Consider the following 22,560-nt stretch of genomic DNA (forward strand, 5'->3'; position numbering starts at 1 on the left):
CACAAATTAAACAGACATTACTGTGTGAGCCATTATTTGATCACCTCATTCTGAAAAGATGGCTAATTCCATTTTTCTTTTTTTTTTTCTTTTGGGGGGGAGGAAAGCAGCGAAGGTCAATAGGGGGCGGGTAGTAATGGGTAGTAGACCAAGAGCGATTGTATGACCTTTTCAGAACGGGTATGCTGAACCCTTGCTCCCCCTTGTCACAGTTTAAAAACCAGAGGAGCTAGTTTAGAGAAGAAGTTGTTAGCATTCCATTTTTATTATGACATTTCACAGTCATCTGATTTAATGTCCCTTGACCGGATTGTCCACCGTGAGACGATGGGCTTGAAATGTTATTTAGAGCATTGATAAAAGGTGAGCGGTTCTAAGATGACAGCGAGTCATAAGGCTGGTGGTGTGACATTAATTTTCTCCATAACAGAGATGGAATAAGACGTCACGGTGACAAGCTGTCAATCAGCTCTGGCCCCTCAGAGCATCTCGATGCCATAGGATGGGGTATTGCCTCTCCCGTAATAGAGCTGAACTGAGATGCTCTCCCTGACAGCTGCTGCAGCCATAGAGAAAATATATTATACAGCCTTTCATTAAAAAAATAAAGAGGACTCCTCTCCAGAGCATTTCAATCTTTTCCCATCTATTGAGGGCTGAAAGGATTCACAGCAAATCATAGATTCCTCTGCTATGGAAATTTCTGGCTTCAGAAGCCATGCAGGTTTTGAGGCCTTCTAAAATAACCATAAATAACAAGGCAGGAATACCTCTTGATGAAGCATTACTGAGAGGTATATTTTTAAACTGAAATATTTAAGTTTTTTTGCCTTTTTTTTTTTTTTTGAATTCTTATTATAAGCGATGTGTCACTGGCCTAAATAGTTGAAGTTTGCAATAAATCCTGAGTGTCAGCTGACTGGAGGAAAGAAACCCTTCAAACAATAATTACCCCTCCAAATGAGAAGCAGAACATCGGAGCTGAAGCGTCAGAAGCTGTATGTCTGTGCAGTGAGGTTACTACTATGAAACAATTCTCAGCCCGAGGACTGATGAGATTTGTTTTAGACATGGTGAAACTTGGTTTAAATTGCTCCCCAAAATTAAAGGACAGAAGCTTTTTGATAAAACTCTCCTCTATCATTAGGATAGGAGGCTTACCTGGTTTATAATACTCAGGAAGCTCTGAGATAAGGAGAAACTTCTCAAACCTGATGTTACTCCATCAGGAAGACAACACGCCTACAAACCTCTGAATTAGAATCCTGCTGTCCAACGTTCCCACTGCTAAACCCTTAACTTACAGGACTTTAAATGGAGAGAGAGGTGCATTTTTCCTGAACCCTGCCATCTGGGTAGGTTCAGTAGATTTGAGGTGATAAACAGCTGTTTAAAAACAATAAAAAATTAAGAGCTAAGCCTGCGCTCAACACTCTTAAAAGTGAGGCTCTGAGATTACCCATAGATCTGCATTTTCTCCTCTCAATATCCCAAGTAATAGTTCCAGTTTACACAACAGCTAGTCCTACAGGACTGATAAAGTTGATATCTCAGTAAGCTTCTGCTCGTCAGTATTTTCACATCCTTAATACAAAGATGGGAATGTTCTTTAGTAACAGTTTGATAACTTTGTTATGTTATGCTCCCTGGACTTAAAGCATTTTAAAGATTATAATCCAGAAGTACCTTTGGTACTGGGTAGAAATGCCAGAAATGCCTGTCTTGTCATATGAAAAATACCAGGAAGTATAAATAAGCAAATACATATCAGTGTTCTCTATCAGGACTTAACTCTTTAAGTATTTATGTCCATTAATTAGAGTTCTGAATTATTACATTGGTATCCCTCTTTTAATGCCTTCAGGTACTATACTTCCCAAAACACTACCATTATTAATTTATCAAATTAAATAGGTTTTTATCCTTTGGATCTGATTCTCCTATTGAAATATCCCTGCTTCTATACATACTACAGTGGCAAATAAAATTGCAAACTTAAGAAAAATTATTCATCATTTTTGCATTTACTTTTAGTGATCAATTTAACTTATTTTAAAAGTCATATAAGTTTTTTGTCTAAAAGGTTCACACTATGTAAATCTTTTGAATCAAATATTAGAAAACAGTATTTCAATAATTTAACCCTCATCTAGCACATGTAATTTCCAAAACTCACCAAGAAGAAAAGAGTAAAAAAAATTAATATTTTCTTTCTTAATCTTAAAGGCTGATGTGTGTCACATGGCTAACAAGCTAAGACTCAGTATCTACAATCATCAGTCTCCAAACCATCGTGCCCATAGATGACAGATTTCTTGGATTGCTTCGGTAAAGGAGATTGAAGGAAGAAAGTAGGCATAGCCTACTCCATAATTTATAGTTCACCATCTACTGATAATTATTCATGGGGAAGAAATGTGGTAATTTTTATTCTTTCAAAAAGTCCTGTATAGCAACAATTATCTACATCAATACATATGTATGTGCCTACGTGTATGCAGATGTTAATGATGGCGGAGGGGTACTCTATTGAAGAAACACAAATATCCCTTTGAATCACTTAAGCAGCATCCTGAGACCTACCATAAAACTTGGTGTTTTCTTACACACTCTTTGAGACCCTCTAGGACCTTTCTTTTCTAACACTGATATTGGGGTCTTTCAGAGCCCATTGCGGATATTTCACAACCTTGAAAGATGTGGGATTTCTCCAGGTGAAAGTAATCAGAGCAGAAGGGCTGATGGTCGCTGATGTCACAGGTAAGAAATAAGGCAATTCTGTCATCCATATTTATTTATACATATTTTTATAATATATATTTATAATATTTATTATGTATGATACATACATATCGAACAGCATGCAGGGTCCATACCATTTAATAACTAAACTCTTCATTTCTCCTAATTGGATCATCAAAGTTAATAATATAAATATAAAGATTCAGGTTTGATCTTACAAGAGTTGCCAACCACCCAATTTTTATACTGTTTCTGCTTTTTAAAAGAAGGGTGATGTATTAAAAATAAACAATAAAAAAGTTAAATAACATTTGAACTGTTGCCTTTTCCAAAGTTTGGCTAACATAGTGGGAATATTTCTTCCAGGTTTCATCACTTTGGCATTTTGAAGTAATGTGTCTTCTCTCAGACAGTATCAGCTTCCCTCAGATGATATCATAACATCATCACTTACAAGTCCAACACACATAAAATCTGTTGCATAGTCCACTGAAAAATTTAGATGCAAAATACTCAATTATGTGGTATAAACTCCAGTATCTGGGTTGCTGACTCATTTTTTTTGTTGTTAAAATTCTTTAGCACATCCCAGAGATAATTCTGGATCTAAACTAAGCATCCACATTGTTTGAAATTTTTTTTAACCAAGAAATGAGCCTGTAAAAACACTGGAATCAGTCTTATCTCTTAAAGCTTCCTGATTTGGATATTGCTGTTTCTATAATGTATTAGTTGACTAATGATAATTATCTCAACAATTTCCAGAATGAAATCATTGTTTTGAATTTGCAATCATGGGACCACTCATTTACTCCTTAATTCCATAGGTTTGGGAGGGTACTTATACCATGCCTTAAGTGGACTATCTCAACATGGATAACAAATTGGCTGACTTGGACAATTTTTGAATGAATTTTGCTCATCCTGAAAGAAAGCATGCACTTATTATTTGTAGAAATATGCTTATCACTGTGAATGTTCAGTAGGTTGATCCCAATAAGGTAGTGGGCTTATTTGAAGGGATGAAATGCATCTTTCTTACCATCTAAGAGCTTGTAAACCCATTACATGACGGTTGATGCCCTTCTTTAACTTATCAAATCTAAACAGAACAGAATCAAAACCAAATGCATTAGAACTGAAATAGCAGATGTCTGCTCCAGAATGATAATATTTTAAATTTTTTAATATTTGTGTAGTATCAAGTGACTGTTGATTGTGTGATAAAAATGTTGAGAGTTTACAGTTTCTTTGAACAGGTGATTATCAGCTCATTTGTAACCATGAAGATAGTAACAACTGTCAAATATTCTTTCAAAATAGGCATACTTGAAAATAATGGGAGAGAAGGTAGTTTGTAATCTTTTTGCACATTTGCTGACTTGGTTTCTTGTACTAAACAAATTTAAGTTTATTCATTTTCTTTTTTACCTCTGATGTGGTTATACTCAAATTAATCTGGACATAATGATTTCCTTTTTTTTCTTTTATTATGTTGTATTTAATATGAGAACCAACAGTCAACAATGAATAACTCCTCTTTTTTTTAAGATTTATTTATTTATTTTAGAGAGAGAGAGATTGGGGGAGGGAGGAGCAGAGGAAGAGGGAAATTCAAGCAGACTCCACACTGAGCGAGGAGACCCACTTGGGGGTCAATCTTGTGACCCTGAGATCACAACCTGAGACAAAACCAAGTCAGATGTTTAACCAACTGTTCCATTTAGCAGCCCGTAACTGCTCTTTTTTTGTTCGCTGTGGTCATTTTTTTTTAAGATTCTATTTATTTATTCATGAGAGACACACAGAGAGAGGCAGAGACACAGGCAGAGGGAGAAGCAGGCTCCCCGTAGGGAGCCTGATGGGGGACTTGATCCCAGGACCCCGGGATCGAGACCTGAGCCAAAGGCAGATGCTCAACCACTGAGCCACCCAGGTGTCCCTGTTCACTGTGGACATTAACTTAAAGCCTGGAATAGGAACTCAGCATTGCTTTCACATACAAAGGTTCCACCTAACCTCTGATTCCCCACAGTAGGTAAATTCAGATGTGACATTCACCATCATGGGAGGCACCTTCAGTTGTCTTCAGGATTTTCTATAGGGGAGGGGAGCCCCCAGTGTTGAGCTGAAGACCTCTGAAGATAGGGAGAAGGGCCTAAAAATAATCAGTATCTCAGGGGGCACCTCAGTGCTAAGAATTATTACTGAACATTTATAGGGGCACAATAATTTCTTATGAAAATATTCAAGTCCCATTTACTTCAAAAGCTTAGATGCCTGTCCATTACACAAGTTGAATGCAATTATATAAGTTTGTTTCTCTTGGAGAGAAACTGTCATTGCTTTTAAAACTTCATGAATATGCAAACTATGTTAACCTACTTGGCCTATATGCCACTATGGAAGTTAAAGTACATGTTCTTTCAAAGCTGTAAAAAATAGATATATTTCTTTCCTGATGGTTCTATGTAAATTAATGTGAATAACAATAGTCTTTTCCCTAGGGATTCACTGAGACATAATTTTGATCTGATCCAATGAACTTTAATTTGGGGAATACTAAATAACAGATTCTCCATTTTTTTCCCCTCCAGTTTTAGGGATATAAATCTAATGATTCCTCATTCCACACTGACCTTATAATCTAATGTGCTCTGAATTGAACAAGAGAGATGTTGAACTATTCAGGGGCAAGAGGATAATTCAGTCTTTGACCTTGCTCCCTCTTGGACCTTTTGTGGTCTTTATGACATTTGTGATGGTGGCAGAAACTGAGGACCATATATTTAAGTGAGAAATGTCCGAATGTGCCATCAGTTTTTTAAATAATCTGTACTTCTGGAAAGGATAAATATTTATGTGTAAACCGATCCCTCTTGGTCTCAACCATTAAATGTGGAGCACAAATAAGCCCTTTGGATACTTTCTTCTTTACTTGTTCAAAGAAGAACTTAAAAAATATGCTGTTCATCTCAGAGGGTGATCATAGTCGGGCTCTACAAGATACTCAGCAGCAGTTCGAAAAACGGAAATTGAGTCGATGGTACTGTCTTCAAATCCTCAAATTAGCATCCATTTAGAAGTGTTGTGGATGGAGAGGGGGGACTTTAAATCACTGATAGCTCTTGGAGCTAAGCAGAGTATTTTCTGACCTGGTATAGATGAGACGATAAGATACTTAGTTGGCATCAGAACACTTTTTTCTAGACAAAGTCTAATGAGACAAACTTATATCTGACCAACTTTGCTCCATTTTTAAAATATTTTTAATGATCAGAACGCAAAGTCCAACTTCCGTAGTTTAAGCAAAAAATTTTTAAATTACGATATTCCATCATTTAACAAGAGCACAGGGAGAAAAAAAGAGAGATTCTATAATCTTTTAAGTAGCCATCAATCTTACTGTAGCTACAAAGAATTTTTTTCCTTTCAAAATGTAAAATTTTTCTTTTGTTACAACACATTCATTGAGAAACATTGTGATACTGTATTAACTCTGTGTGAATAAAGAGCAATTGAGACTCTCTTTGAATGAGTGAGTACAAAGCACAAATTACTTTTTAATGAAACCCTCAATTCTTTCCCTTTCCACAAAAAGCCTATAGCCTTGTTCAGCTGAACACTACTACAGTAGGTCACTTCAGCTAAGCCCCTAATAAACTGTTGATAGTCGAGGGCAGTTTTTTCTTCGGTCTCAATAGCCCAGTGTTGGACAGTGCACTTCAAATCATTAAGGTTAATACAGATTTAAAAAAGAGATTAACTCTGGTGGTTAAGGCCTCAATTTACAACTCCCACACATACACATGCATTGAGCAAGGCACAAGAGTGGATTGAAATTTCAGTCAAATTGGGGGCAGCCTTTCACAGCCTGAGAAAGTGGCACTCTGGTTTGCAAAGATGATCAGCTAAATTCTTGGTGAGGAAGAAAGTTTGATGAAGTGAAAAATATTTTGCAGTACAACTGACTTACCTTTCAGCTAGGCAATGAAAAGGTGAATGTCTCTCTGTAAAGCAGAGACAAACCAGAGACCGCCTGGCCCTGCGATCACTGGGGAAAATTCTCTCTACCACTAAATCAAGTCATTCCTTACAACTGGACAGTGTGTGAGGAGAGAAAGACCCCTGGGGGAGGGAGGGTGTCTTTAAATTTTTTTTTAAGGTGGTGGGAAACAGTTCATGTTGGAATTTGTCTTTTCTAGCTTCTAATTATCCTCTTCCTTGGATGGGGCCTAATTTCTGCTTTCAACAGAACATTTCAAGTCTTCTATATCGAGGGAGGCTTTCTTGGCAGAGTATTTAGACCTGGCCTATTGGTTCTTTCAAGTTCTAAAGAAGAAAGAGAAAAGGGTTCTTCTCTTCAGCCCCTCCCCTGTGTTTTCCCCTGGGTTGGTTTTTTTTTTTTTTTTTTTTTTTTTTTTTTTTTTTTGAGTTCCCGAGGAAGAGGTCACAGCCTCCCCAGGGATTCCAGCCACTCAGGTTCAGAAACGGTGATATAGGAGAACTGTGAAACCCTTTCAAAAGATGCCCTACCTTTTCACTGCATTAAAGGGAACACTAATATAAAACTTCTCCGTGCCAGGTGAATTGATCTCTCAAATTAATGCACCATCTCTTTCAGGAAACAATAGAGGGAGAAGGAGAGCAAAAGGACGAGGGAGAGAATTTTACAATTAACACAATCTGTCACCGAAACGGTCCCACGAAGTGAGCATATCTTTTTCTAACACAAGGCTACGCGTAGAGACCCATGACTCACCAGCCCCCTAGTCTGGAAACCTACTAGTTATTAAGGGAGATGTTTACTACCCCTTTATTTGCATAGACTTCTCCCATGTTTTTCTTTAGGAAAACTGTCTTCATTGTTGGAAAATATTTAAGTAACAAAACAGCAGAAAAAGACATGCTACAGTTTTGTTGTGTGTGTGTGTGTGTGTGTGTGTGTGTGTGTTTTATCAGCTTCCGTGAGAGTCTTATTATCTTAAGAAATAACAGTTAGCAGCTCAGATTCATTAGCAGAGCTAAATTTAAGCCCCATTTGACAGGCTGCCTAGAAAACATTTTGTTTTGCTGTCTGTGGGCTTTAATTAAGATGTGTTCAATTTCAGTCCTCTCCAGTCTAGCACCGCGCCCCCTCCCAACCTTGCTGTGTCACAGACCGGCGATCAGACACTTTTAGACGGTCCGGCCCATGACTTTGACCTTCTGCGCAGTCCGGCGTTCCCTGGGGAACCGTTCAACTCATGAGGTCTGATTTCACACTTCCAGGATGCCTCAGCTCTCTTAACAATGACAGGGAGACAAAGCCCTTTAGAGCAGGCCGCATGGGGACTTGTTTAAATTGGAAACCAGAGAGGAGTCAAGGAACAAGGTTATGGGCTACAGAATAGTGCTTTTAATAAAGAGCTCACAGCTCCGGCTCAGCTCAAAGAGGTCTACCTCTGTACAATTAATTGAGCCATTTATCTGGAGCATCTTAGGCCTCTACTTTCTCACAGAATTGCGTGGTAAATATCAGCTAAGAAGCAAATGAGATATGCATGAAATGAATTTTAACACTTTGATTACTGCGCTTCCAGTCTTCATTAAAAGTAAATTTATTTGTATTTCTGACCTCATTATCAGTAGGCTGCCTGCATTTTTATTGTTTCCTGTGATTTCCAGCTTGAGTATGTCATGAAGGTGTATTTTATACAGAGATGTGGATTTATTATTCTTGGTATTTTCCCTGAACATTATGGGTCTATTCAGAGAAAGAAAATGAAAAGGTGGCTGCACAGAAAAAAGGCGAGTCTGTTCTTTGAAAGTTTTATATACAGTTGGAGAAATGCCAAGCACATATATATGGCATAGATAAGATATTGTCCTTTAAAAAAATTAACTTTTCGTGGGTTACCCAAGCAAACTGCGTAAGATACATGCGATTGTTGCTTGAGTGGCCCTCAGAATAGAAGAGCTCTACTGGAAAAAGTGGGCACGTTACTTCTTTTATAGAACTGTAGCAGTTTGGATTTTTGATAGCGTGTGCCTTTAATTATATCATCATATTTAATAGCATTGATGGTACCTGATAAGTACAGCCTTCGATCTTATGATCATTGCTGAAAACCCATGGTGGAAGATGAGAAAATACATAGCCTTTAAACTCTACATTGTTCTTGATGGCGTTCTATGTAAAATGTGGTGGAAATCCTTCATATTTGTGAATTATCAAGAGTAAAATAGTTTACCAAATAAAAGGGGGTTATGCATGGATGTCATTCTTAATTTTTCTTAACTTTTGCTATCCTTAAATCTTAAAATTACATTGCTTGAAAAAAAATACCTAAGTGTTACACAATTGGAAATTTCCCAAGCAAAGTATGCTTCATTTCCATTATATAAACCAATGATGTCCATTTTTGCTTTTTAACAATTAAGCTAATAGATTATTAAGCAGATAGTATAGCTTGAAAAGAAATTTCATCCGGTTTTTAATGCATCAAAAATACCCAACACCTGATGTATTCTTATCATTGTAACATGCCTAGTTTAGAAAACAACATTCCACCCATAACATGTTTAATATCTTAACACTATATAAATACCTTCCTTAAGAATGAGACTAAACAAATGAAAGAAAGCAAATCATGGCTCTCCGTTCCCCCCCCCCCCCATTTTTTTTGGTCTTCATTCTTTAAGTCAACACGGTTCACATAGAAATAAAAGTTGCTTCCTTTTCGTGCTTGCATCTTTGCAAAACTAAATCATATTCTAATTTGAGAAATGTGAAGGTGTTTTTTCTAAGATGCAACAGTCGATATTAAATATTTGTGAAAATAGGAATGAAAATGATCATTTAACTCAAGGGCTCATGAGGCTGAATCTGAACTAGTGTTTTATATGGAACGACAGAAGTCATGTGTGATTCATATGCAGGTCACGTGGCTAGAAGAGACTACTCTGGAAGAATAGGTGGGATGACAAAAGAGATTAATAATGGGTTTGATGTGTGCTGGAGGTGAAGGACTATGGGTTGAGAAAGTGGTGGTCCCACTGTCAATGGGAAATGGGGGGAAGAGAAATGCTATAAAGTAATTAATAGAGTTCTTAGGAAGTCAGATTATAAAATGATCTTTTGAGTAAAGAAATAGAGAATTGCTGATCTGGCTTGGAGGGCTAGGTCCACGATTCTACTCAGTGCTTAAAGAAATGCTTTCAGATCCTAGAATTGTTTAAAAGTAAACTCTTCCTTATTTTTTGTCAAGATATAGTTGTGTAAATTTCCTAGAATGATGGAAGAGGGAACTGGTACAAACAGAGCATCTGGATTTAACCAGACTTTAAAAAAAAAAATCTTAGCACAGGAATATTTGGGTTATATGACAGTATAGTTAGGTGCATAAGTGACTGGATGGCCAAGCCCCAAGAGTGATGTAAAGGATTGACATCGATGGAAATGCCAAGTGGAGGAATACTGGGTTCTGTCCTTGGTCTAGCCTGTTCCATCTACTTACTAGTAACTTTGAGGAGATAACTGATGGCTTCCTTATCAAATTTGCTTTTATAGGGATAGTTAACTATCCATATGTGCATATATTACATCTATGTGTATACTACATGTACATATTATATATTTACATTTTAAAATATTTATATAGCATTACATTACTTATACATTATATATATATACACATACACACACGTATATATCTCCATATCCACATATGTGTATAGTAGATGTAATTCAGATTGAAATAATAGGGTTAGTTTGACAAGGTGGACATTAAAGAGTATACATAAAAAGCCTTACCAAGATACAAAGTGTAATGTGTAATGTCCTGCTTTAAGTATAGGAAATATAGAAAAAAGTTTAGGGTTTGAATTGAGTTTAAACTTTGTGAGAGTGAATTATACACCTATCAGTTTTGTTACATTGTTTCACAGCATACAGATTACAGATTGGTTACATTGAATAAAAGGGAAATATTGAGAATGTTACTCACCTCTGGACTCAGTACTGGAAGCTGTTCTTTAAACAAGGACATTGAAAAACAAGTAAAATTCTCAATTGGAATATCTGATGTTCTAAAATCAAGTCAATTGAGAACAGTTCAAGGAAAATGATAATAATAGTAATAATAATAGTGGCAACTAACATTTACTGAGAGCTCATCACATGTCAAACACTACCCTGAGCTTGGAACAAGGATTATCGCAATCTCACAACAACCTAGTTACCATGGTCATCTCCACTTTTTTCCTTTAAAGATTTTATTGATTTATTCATGAGAGACAGAGAGAGAGGCAGAGACATAGGCAGAGGGAGAAGCAGGCTCCCTCTGGGAAGCCTGATGAGGGACTCGATCCCAGGACCTCAGGATCACAACCTGAGCCAAAGGCAGATACTCAACCATTGAGCCACCTAGGTGCCCCAATCCCCACTTCACAAGTGAGAAAACTGAGATGTGGAGAGGTTAATTAATCAACAGCCCACATTAGCATGTTGAAAAGACATTGTGAGAACTACCTACACTACTGTTGGCAGTCAGCAGCAGCAAAATGGACTCCACAGGCTCTCAGGTAACTAAACACTGATATCAAACCATAAGTAAGTACACCTAGCGGGTGTGTCCAAATTCACACCTGCAACCCTAGCTGCAAGAGAGTCTAAAAATGTCACTCTGGCCTTTGCAGCCTCTCTCAATCAGGAAGAGACACCAGGAGTTAGAGTACAGGCTCAGCAAGGCATTCACATTATCTAGCACAGGAGGACAGGTAACGAACATTAATCAGATACACTAAGTGACAGATGCTGTGTCCTCACTTCGCACTCATTAATTCGTTTAAAGGTAAAAATCACTACAGAGGGCAAATCATAAAATAGGTGAAAGTTACAGGGACGTAATTTTGTGTGCAGTGTAAAGAAGCACTTCCCGGGGATCCCTGGGTGGCTCAGTGGTGTAGCGCCTGCCTTCGGCCCAGGGGTGATCCTGGAGTCCTGGGATCGAATCCCACATCGGGCTCCCGGTGCATGGAGCCTGCTTCTCTCTCTGCTTCTCTCTCTCTTCTCTCTCTGCCTCTGTGTGTGTGTGTGTGTCTTTCATGAATAAATAAATAAAAGTCTTGAAAAAAAAGAAGCACTTCCCAAAAATTGTAATTGCCAAAAAATTATTATCAGAATAGACCTGTGGAGATGGTGACTTCCCCACCTCTCACACTGTTAAGCCGGAGCCTGCACGACTACCCAGTGGCAGAGAGGATTCTATCTCTAAATCGGCTTTTGAACTTGGCCTCTGAGGCTTTTCTCCCAGCCCTCAGAATCAGAGATCCCACGGAAGGTACCCAGGCGAATAACAGACTCTTGAATGAGTAGATACTTTGTAGAAGAGAAATAAAAAGACAAAGATATCATTTTAAAGACAAAGGCTTGACAGATGACAATTTTCAATTTTATTACCTAAAATACATATTTTGAGAAAGTTGAATCACCTAATAGAGTACTCATTATTTTTCAGTCTAAAAAATTTTATTCTACTGCAGAGAATCCCTCCAGCTAATTAGTTCACTTATAAGGAAGTTTATCTGAAGCCTCCTGCTTTTCTGTGGGGGGTCTAATTGAATATATATTTACTGTAGGTCCTAAGGTATCTTTAAGAACTTTCAGAAAACAAAGGAGCTTATAATAAATATTTATACTTTGATATATCAAATATTAGTTGAAATAAAATCCTTAAATGTTTTTACCATAATTTATCTAAACTCTTAAAAGCTTGGACATAATTTTTCATAGCTTCTTCTCATTTTATAGATCCATAGTCTCCCTTTTCTTTCTCTTCCAGTTTCTCATCTGTCTCATTTTATGTCTTGTTCTTCTGTCATAAATTTCAAGCTTTCGTATACCAAGATGGTTCAGTTTTAGGACTCAAGAATACATCTTGTTACACACAATACTATCAATATTCTTTTGCATCTAGTTCTAGATCCCAAGGGAAATAAGTTCATATTTCCATTGTGCTTTATTCCCATTGCTCTTAATCATGGTTCTCAAAGTGTGGTTCAGAAGCTTCCAGGGATCCCCAAGACCCTTTCAAGGATCTTTTAAAGTCAAAACTATTTTCATAACAATACAAAGATGTTCTTTTCCGTTCTCACTCTCTTTCTCTCTTCAATGTACGGTGAAATTTTTCAAGGGCTATATATTTGATAGTTCTGATGTTAACATATGGATTTATGATGTCATTTTCAAATGAATGATAGGGGGATCCCTGGGTGGCTCAGCGGTTTGGCGCCTGCCTTTGGCCCAGGGCGCGATCCTGGAGTCCCGGGATCGAGTCCCGCGTCGGGCTCCCGGCATGGAGCCTGCTTCTCCCTCCTCCTGTGTCTCTGCCTCTCTCTCTCTCTATGTCTATCATAAATAAATAAATAAATATTTAAAAAAAACCAAATGAATGATAGTTTTATATGTTCTCATTTTTAATTTCTAAAATGGTAAACTAATTCATATAACTTATATAGACAAAAGCTTTTTGGAGTCCTCAGAAATTTTTAAGAGTTCCTAAAGACCAACATGTTTAAGAACTGTTGCTGTAGGACAATGATCCTCATTTGGAGGAGGCAGTATTGCCATCTTGAGCATTTTTAGAGCCTTGTGGGAGCATTCAGTTGCCACAGTGTTTGGGGAGCGCTATTGGAATTTGATGGGAGTGGGTTGAGGATGCTAAATATCCTACAAAGTACCAGACAACCTTAAATAGTGAAAATTGTCCTGTGTCCTACAGGATTAAATATAGACATTGAAAAAATATATATATATAGACATTGATATAGGTTTTAAATCTATTTTGTGATTATCTGAGCCTAGATTGCATTCTGAAATACATATTATTTACTCAAGTCTTGCAAATGGCTGTAATTTTACACAGTAAACACCAAAGACCTTAGGATTGCCTCCACAGCACACTTCATGATCTGGTTCCCCACTACTTTTCTGACATGTTCCTCTATTGTTCCCATTCCTCAGTGTGCCCCACTATCAGGGTCCTCTGAGCACACCGGGCCTTTGCTCTAGCTCTTGCCTCTGCATGGGATACTTTTCTCTAGATATTCATTTGATTACTTCTTCACTTCCTTCAGGTCTTTGCTCACATTTTGTCTTCTCAGTGAGGTCTACTCCAACCATACTAATTAAATTTACAAACTATGCCCCCCCCACGTTCTTTAAACCCCTTATTCTGTGCTTTCCCCCCCTATTTTTTAACATGTATCACTCCCCAGCATACACTATAATGTACTTGTTAATTGTGTTCAATATCTAGTCTCATTTTCCTCCCTCCCCACTACAAATAGAATCCAAGAGAGCAGGGACTTTTCCTGTTTTGTTTTGTTTATGTGACCTGGCATACAGTGGGCACTCAATAAATATTTGTTGAATAAAGAAACGTATGATTTTATTATAAACGACCTTCTATTTAGTCCCCCTTATTATGGCATTAAGGCATTATATGAAATTTTGAAATCATGATTGAGTCAGTTTTATTTCAAAATAGTAAGGAGGACATAATAAAATCTCCCATATGAAAAAAGATGTATTAGGTCTAATGGGCTGAGAACCACAATCTAGGGGGTCGATTTTCCTGCCACAAGGAAACCTAATGCGTGACTTAGTGAGAAATGGGAAGCCCAGTTATTATTGCTCAGTCCCAGAATCAGACCCAGTGGGAACCTAGTGAGGAGTGTCAGTTAATGTATTTCTACCAATCAGATGTTTAAAATATGTTTAGGTCAGTTGATGAAAAAAGCAAAGGTCAAAACCCTATCTCCAGTGATAAGGGAAGGATTGGAAGATATATCCAACATACATTGCTTTTTGTTTTGGTGGACCCTGTGGAATTCCCTCATCTACGTACAACATTGTTATATGTTATGATTGAAATTCCAGTTTGTGGAAAGGACAGATGGCAATCTTGATTATAATTAAAAAAAAAAAAAGATTAAAGTATAGTCATTTCAGACTGTGACACCTGAGGAAATTAAACCAAGGAGCTTAATTTGTGCAAGGTAGGCCCCAAATAAAAGGCCCCAATGGATATGAATTGCTTTCCATGCTATTGAAAGCCTTCTGTGTTTTCAGAGACAGGACAACAAAGAGGTGGTCACTGGGTACCCCCCTACACACACATTTCTATAACACATCACATCCAGCAAACTGTGCTACTTGTCAGCAGCAAAATGACCCCGGACAAAGCCCACCACTGATGGATCAGGATTAACTTTCTATTCTGGGAGCAAGAATATCATTCAGTATCTTTTGAGTGACTTTAATGCTCAAACCAGTAGTTTGCACAAACTGAAGTCGTCCACTTGCTCACATAACAGGTAACAAGCAAGCAGGGTGGTGCAGACTTTCCCACAGTTCTTTATAAACACGTCAGTGTTGTGACCTCAAAGAGCAAGGGCTAAGAGTGAGAGAGAATTAGCCAGTCAGTGCATCCTATTCATTCCTCAGTGCTGTTTTGAAGACTGCCAGAAAAGATGCCCATTGGAGACAATCCTGACATCTGTTTTTACTGTTGTAGGAATGGCTTTTCACCATAAGAATTTAAGTATTAGAGTATAGGCTTTAAATTTTGTTATAGAGTTACTTTAAAGTTAAGATAGAGGGATCTCTAATTTTAATTCCCTTGGGAGATTTTTTTCCCCTATAAAAATTCATAGGGGAAAAATAGCCCCTAGTATTTAACTAGATTATGCATAAAGGCGTTAATCCTAACCTGATATTTTTAAGTATCTATCTTATAGTCACTACATAACATATATCTAAGTTTCTATGTTATTGAGTTCCTGTAAAGGGATAAAGAAATAAATTTAGCTAAATATTCCTTGTCATAAATTGTTCAAGTCTTCTTTTTAGGTAATTGTCCTTCTCTTCTAAAATTGTTGGCAACAGAGATGTGTAATCACCATAGATCACCAGGGTCATCTCATCCACTGAGGAGAACAGCCTTCGCCTCCTTTTCCCTTCCTGTTCTAGAGTTAGAGAATGATATGCTTCTTTCTCATTGCTCCCATTGCACCCTTCACTTACCTTTATTACAACACTTACAGTCCTGCATTATAATTGTGTATTTACATGCCTATCATGCCCACTAAATTGTGCGTGCCTTGAGTGCTGGACTATGTCTTAATCATACTTATAATTCTGGGGTGAGAAGAGCAGGCATTCAATAAGTAATGAATGCTTCAAAAAGGTATTCCTATTTCTCTCCAGAAAATTGTCAACATGGAAAATTGCAATGTTCTTAAGCAAGGCTGACTCTCTTTTAGCTGTCATGGTGGTTAATGCAATCAGCCTCACTCCTCCAATCCTCACCAGCACTGCTGCAATTTCTATCTTGTATCCAAACCCGAACCTTCATTTTTCTGCACTGCGAAAGAGAGAGATAGGCACTTTTTAGCCATAATGGTGAAAGTTAAGGGAAAGCCCGGTGGTACCCACAAGTTAGCTTTAGTCTTATGACAAGAATGGCTAAGAGGAAGATGAAAGGTTATATAATCTGTTTCCATACATTTAGGCTGTTTAAATAGCCAGAGATAATCAGAAACAAAATGCATTTCAACTCTGGATGCTGCCTTAATTCCTTGCACTGCTAGCCATACAGTATCGAGTAAAATCATCACAAGGAGCAGCTCTGCATCACTTTTTAGAGCTTTGCCGAATACAGTGTGCTTTATAGACGTCAACACTGATTCTGCAGTCAATCCCACTCCTGAGATACTCTCGGCAAGCACAGCAGCATATCACGAGGTCTAACTAGAACGATAAAAGGATGAAAGGCAGGAATAATTAAGGAGATAATTAATGGTTAGGTCCATCACTGGTATTTCTGTGATTGTTTTCAGTTGTTTAAGTGGCATATAATCAAGGCTGCAAAATTTAGGAACTGAAAAGCCAGTCATTTAAAGCATCATTTAGCAAGCCAGATAAGCACATTAACTATGTGTAGCCACTTCTTTAAAATAAAACTCTGGTGAATGCTTTTTAGTGGTAAGTTTATAGAATTTGATATTGTACGTTTACTATTATTTTGGTTGAAATCGCTGTTAATTTTTAATTACCCTTGAATCATGCAGTGGCAGAAGGATACTTTCTAAATTAGTTGAAAATAACATAGTGTGCAAAGACCTGATGTTGGCATCCATTACTGATAACTGTAAAAACATAACTTTTTAGAAGGAAAAGATGAATAGAAATTAAATATAAAATTGGCCACTTTCTCCTTACGTAAATTTTCCTCTTTGCCAGATTCTAGAAAAGCTACCCTAAGTACTGTGTTGAATGCTTCTTGTCCTTGGGGGGAAAAAAAAGACTGACTTGGCTAAGCTCAGTGACTTGTTTTCAATCAGCAAATAACAGTATCAGGCATAATAGATTGTTCACTACTGGCATCTTTAGACCCTATTGGTTCTACCTTTAAAGTATATTCAGAATCCAAGCACTTTCCATCACCTGGATTGTCATAACATCCTCCTAACTCTTCTCATTACCTCCTCCACTGGCTTCTCTCCACCTGATTCTCCAAATAGCAGCTGTCGGATAATGTCACACCTCAGCTCAAATACTTCCAAAAGTTTCTTCTAGCTCTTCCAGAGAAACCCATATCCTACAGACACCTGCCACCTTCCCCATACCTCACCCAGGACTCTTCCCCTACACCCAGTTCATTCGTTCAGTCACTCTGGTTTCTTGGAAATGCCATGCACAGCCATTTCTCAGATCTTTCCACAATCTGTTGTTCTAGGTAGCCCAGAACATCCCCTGCTTTTTTTCATTTCCTTGTTTCCTTGCCCATATGGTACTTTCTCAGGGAGACCTCCTCTGACAGTCTTTTTAAAAACTACACATACGTATCAGCACTCCTCATTGCCCTTCCTATATTTTTCTGTAGTACTTATCACTAAAAATACCATAAAATGTGTGTGTTTGTTGTCTTTTTCCTCAATGTAAACACCACGAGATCAGGCTTATTATTATTATTGTTTTATGCACTTCTAGCACCTCAACTCGTAGAACACTGCCTGGTACACGGTAAGTAATAATTACTTGTTGAGTGAATGAATCTGTAGTGAAAACATTAGCCAGCTGTTCCCATGTGTGTGGCCTACTAACGACTAAGATATGGCACAGTTATTGGGAGAGGGCTTGCTTGCCTGGTGCCTTGTATTTAAATATATATATTTTACAGATTTTATTTATTTACTTCAGACAGAGAGAGAGCACACAGGGAGGGGCAGAGTGGGGGTGAGAGAGAGAGAGAATCTCAAGCAGATTCCAAGCTGAGTGCTGAGCCCAATGTGGGGCTCAATCTCATGACCCTGAAATCGTGACCTGAGCCAAAATCAAGAGTAGGACACTTAACCGCCTGAGCCATCTAGGCACCCCACATGTAAATATACTTAATAAAAACTCTGTTAAATAGTAGCTTGATCTAAAGTACAAGTGTCTTTTTCTTTTTTTTAATGTAAGCACCACTACATTTGGTACAGTGTCTAATACGCTCTCTTAAAAATTACCTTGCTTAGCAGGTAATTTCAAGTTATAAGCTGGTACATATAAGAGAATATTTTTGCCAATGGTGGAATGCCACTGGAATTTAGCAAAATGACTGAGAAGTGGCTTCAGGAGGTACCCACACTGTTTTTGGTGGGTGAGGCTTTAATATCTTCATTCTAATGGAAAAGAGAGAGAGAATAAGTAACGTGGTGGTAGATGGCAGATACTGGTTTTCCCCCAGGAATGATCTTGAAATCTAATCAACTGCATGGTGAGAAAGTATGGATAACCACTGCCTTGTGGGCATAGAGTTTGATAAATGGATTCGTTACTTAACAAGATATGGAAAGTGTTAATCATTAAAAACAGGTTTTGTGTCTTTAAGACTCCCTATCTTTTGTCAGCAAATACAGATAAAGTAACAGAGAAGGTGATAATTTAAGAGACTTTCCATGTGGTTGAAAGTCTCTAACACAATTGAATGTAAATCCTGTGGGGAAAAAAAATCAAGTAAAGATTTTCATCCTCTGCTGGTAGAATTTTAAAGTAAATTTATTTTTTCAGGGCACCTGGGTGGCTCAGTCGGCTAAGTATCCAGCTCTTGATCTCAGCTCAGGTCTCGATCTCACAGTCATGAGTTTGAGCCCGTGTTGGGCTCCATCCTGAGAAATAATAACAAAATAAGATAGAGTAAAATTTTTTCCCAAAGATACTGGTCTCTGGGGTCTGTTCTTGTGTCTTGCTATTGAAGAAGTGGTACAGTTTTGACTGAATCTGTTACACATGGTGATCACTTGAGGGCAAGTAAAACCAAGCCAACTGAAATATAATAGTCATTGAAGTCAAGCAAGTGAAAATGAGGAAACAGAAATGCCCAGTAGTGCTATTTTTGTATAGTCTTTTTTTTTTTTAAACTAAATTGAGATTTACAATCTCATATATGAGAAAAGTTAAAAGGAGGTCCCAGGAAGAGTATGAGCGCTCCACTTGTCTTTTAAGTGAAAGTTTCCAGCACTAATCACTTAATCTAAAGTTCTGTCCAAAGCGATGGTGGAATAGTAACTCTTTTGACACGGAATTCTATTAAATACGGCTTTAATTTTCTCCCTGATCATTACAGGTAGATATGTTTTATCTTTTCAATTCTTTTGTAAACAATGTGAGGTGGCAGTTAGTGTCTTCTTTCTATGGTATGCATATGACTCAGCACAAAATGGGGTGAAAAGACTTAATATGGGCCTTAAGAATGAGTAAGGTTTTGGAAATTGTTTGAACCCACTTTTTATGCTTGTAACTGTTGATGTGGCAAATAAAACCTATTGCACTGTGTATTAATGAACAAACTGTTCTTTTTTAAATTCTGTCTTCCATGGTGTATGTGTGTGTATGATAAAAAGAAAAAAAAAAGGAAAAATACAGATCCTAAAGCAGAAATAAAATTTTCACCAGACCTCTAAGACTTTCCATTCTCTATTCTTTATTCAAAATTGTTTCCAAGACCAAAAATTGAAAAGCCTACCATACTACTAAACTATGCAAACATCCTGGGGTATATGAGGCCACTGAACTAACACACATATATTTACTCTTTTTCTTATTATATAACTGATAAATTAAACTAAAGGTGAGTCAAAGCTTGTACGGCTCGTTTTAAGAATTACAATATGGAAAGTAAATACACGGCTGTGTGGGAATACATGGCTTATCTGTCACTGATAGCTAATGAATTCCTTCCTATTAAAATTTAATTGAAAATCTTCAATGATATTTAAGCTTTCACAGAAGTGTAAACTACTGTGACTACAATTCACAATGCATTTAAAACAATTATTCTTTATCATTAAAGTTAATAATATGCACATTAACCTCTTATGTAGTCTAAATCAATATTGTAGTTTAAAAGATATGACCTCTGGACAGCTTTGTCTAAATATTGATTTCATTGTCATTTGTATAAGGTATCAAACAAATTACATGCTGCACTAATATCATTAATGCTGCCCCCATAGAGCCTCTGACTTTATGGGGTTCTTATAATACAGGACATGACATTACAAAATATTGAGGATATCACAAAATATAATTGCCAAATGGACAAGATTTGATTATGGCAGAACAGAGTCACTGTAAACAGATGATAACTTCCAAATTCTTTACTCTCAGTGGACAGAAAAAAATACTGCTCTTTAACATGCAGATTGGTTGTTGAGGTTAAGTTTCAAGTGGCGGAATTTTTTCCTGCCTCTGAGGGTCTAATTTACCTTCTTGTGATGCCAGAGATATTTCAGGAGGGAATCTAAAGTCACGTTAAAATGGTGTAATTCTGTAATTAGCAGTTTTCCCAAAATAAACTTGTTTAGAAATTTCTGTTATAAGTTACTAATGAGTCAGAAGTGTTGGAAAATATAGGCGTAAAAGTGAAGATGTTGAGCCTTTCAAATGATCATTATAGGGGATGAACATGCATCACATTTTCTCTCATAATAATTATTGCTATTTCTGTAAAAAAAAGTGCAAATTGAAATACCAGCTATGTAATAGGTAAAAAAGTAATTTTTTTACTAATAATTTTTACTAAAAGTAAAAAATTCCAATTTGCTATGAATCACAAAAATGATTAACACTCTCCAGTTACATCTAATTCTATTTTGATGTTGTGTTTAATTTTTTTAAACCATATGTTACTTTCTGTTTTTCATAACATTTTTTAGACAGGCAATGGGGCCACAATCATGATGCTGCAAAATGTGGGTGCTGTTTATACTAAAATTGTTCCCCCCAATCTCTTGTAGGTAAAAGTGACCCATTTTGTGTAGTTGAATTGAACAATGATAGGCTGCTGACACACACTGTCTACAAAAATCTCAATCCCGAGTGGAACAAAATCTTCACGTTGTAAGTAATCATTACCTCGAGCTCATTTCAAATAATGGAGCTAATAATATTTATTTTTGAGATATTCGTGTGTGTGTTTATTCTTAACTGATGAGCGACTCTGCATCTGGACTGTCTGTGCTATCAACAGTGAATATCCTAATTGTATTACCTTTCTGACAGCAAAACCTGGGGAAAGAGTATGCCATTTTTCTTTGTTTTCACAGATATTTTTTAAGCTGTGATTTTTATGATTCGACTAAGGATTTTGCTCCCATTAACTGAATTGTCATACTGCTTCTTCCTTTTATACTTTCTATTGAAATTCTCCCCAACTGCATTGACAACAGGGAGGACAAAGCTCTATTTGTTCCATTGCTCAAATCAGCAAACAATCCAGTCTCAAATTCAGAGATGCTTTAGTTTTGCTTTGTTGCATTTTAGTACAATACGAATATTAAGTATTGTCCTGGTTATCAGAACACCATTCAGGTTATTTTTCCTTTTGTTTTAAAAAGTTCATAAATCTTTTGAGCACACACTATAAAAGCTGCCAATCTGCACCATAGTATCTCCTAAATTCCGTGTGTGTGTGTGTGTGTGTGTGTGTGTGTTTTAAACTGGGCTTTACAAATGAACTCTGAACAAAGGAAAACTCTCCAGAGTACTTCTTAAAAGTTTTCTAACATAGTTTTATTTTTTTGTATATGAAAACTGCTAAATTCCTCATTAATTTCTTATAATGTCTCTGCTTAAGAGCCAGTAACTAATCAGATTTAATTATCTGACCAATTTATCTTTAAGGAATTCCACATTTTTATAAGAGATGAAAGCCTGGTCAGGAGACTTGTACTCCTAAGAAGGTTGTTGAGAGTGTTTTTCTCTCGAATGCGTAATTGAATGAATAGGTTTGATTATTATCAAAGCCATTAATTGATTGTGCCCTGATAAAGCCTCTTCTTACATGTGGCTGCAGTCTTTCAGTAATGAATATATTCATTTTTTTTGTTTTCTCTTAATTCATGTTTTCTTGGTAAACAGTTTGATCAAAGAATAAATGCTGTCAGCAATTGGGGTTTATTTTTCCAGAAACAAAAATGAAGAGCTCGCACGGTTGTTTATTAACATACGTTGTCTTTGGAACAGAATGGAACACTGTTTAATTTCTAAATCCTGGGGTGGTACAGTAGCTATCAATGTTACATTTTCTCCATCCTGTTTTCTGTGCCGGTTAATTTTTAGTATAAACCTACCAGAAATAAATCAATGTTTATTGATTTATTTCTGGTAAAATAAATTAATAAATTTATTTTAATAAATTAAAATAAAATAAATTTCTTCTCCTGTAAACAAAGGAGAGGTCCTACTGTCACAAAAAAAGAAAAATTTTATGAAATATACTTTGACTC

The 22,560-nt window shown here is 36.9% G+C and overlaps 1 protein-coding gene across 1 annotated transcript in view; it reads left to right on the top strand.

The window, feature by feature from the left end:
- The window catches only part of MCTP1 (multiple C2 and transmembrane domain containing 1), a 532,324-nt gene that overhangs the window by 350,230 nt on the left and 159,534 nt on the right, over nucleotides 1-22,560 (top strand). The window contains 3 exon segments of the mRNA XM_038532320.1: nucleotides 2,666-2,689; nucleotides 2,691-2,760; nucleotides 21,070-21,172. Of these exon segments, the coding sequence (XP_038388248.1) occupies nucleotides 2,666-2,689; nucleotides 2,691-2,760; nucleotides 21,070-21,172 (197 nt within the window).

Source organism: Canis lupus, chromosome 3 (genome assembly GCF_011100685.1).
Source record: "Canis lupus familiaris isolate Mischka breed German Shepherd chromosome 3, alternate assembly UU_Cfam_GSD_1.0, whole genome shotgun sequence".
Classification (NCBI taxonomy): domain Eukaryota; kingdom Metazoa; phylum Chordata; class Mammalia; order Carnivora; family Canidae; genus Canis; species Canis lupus.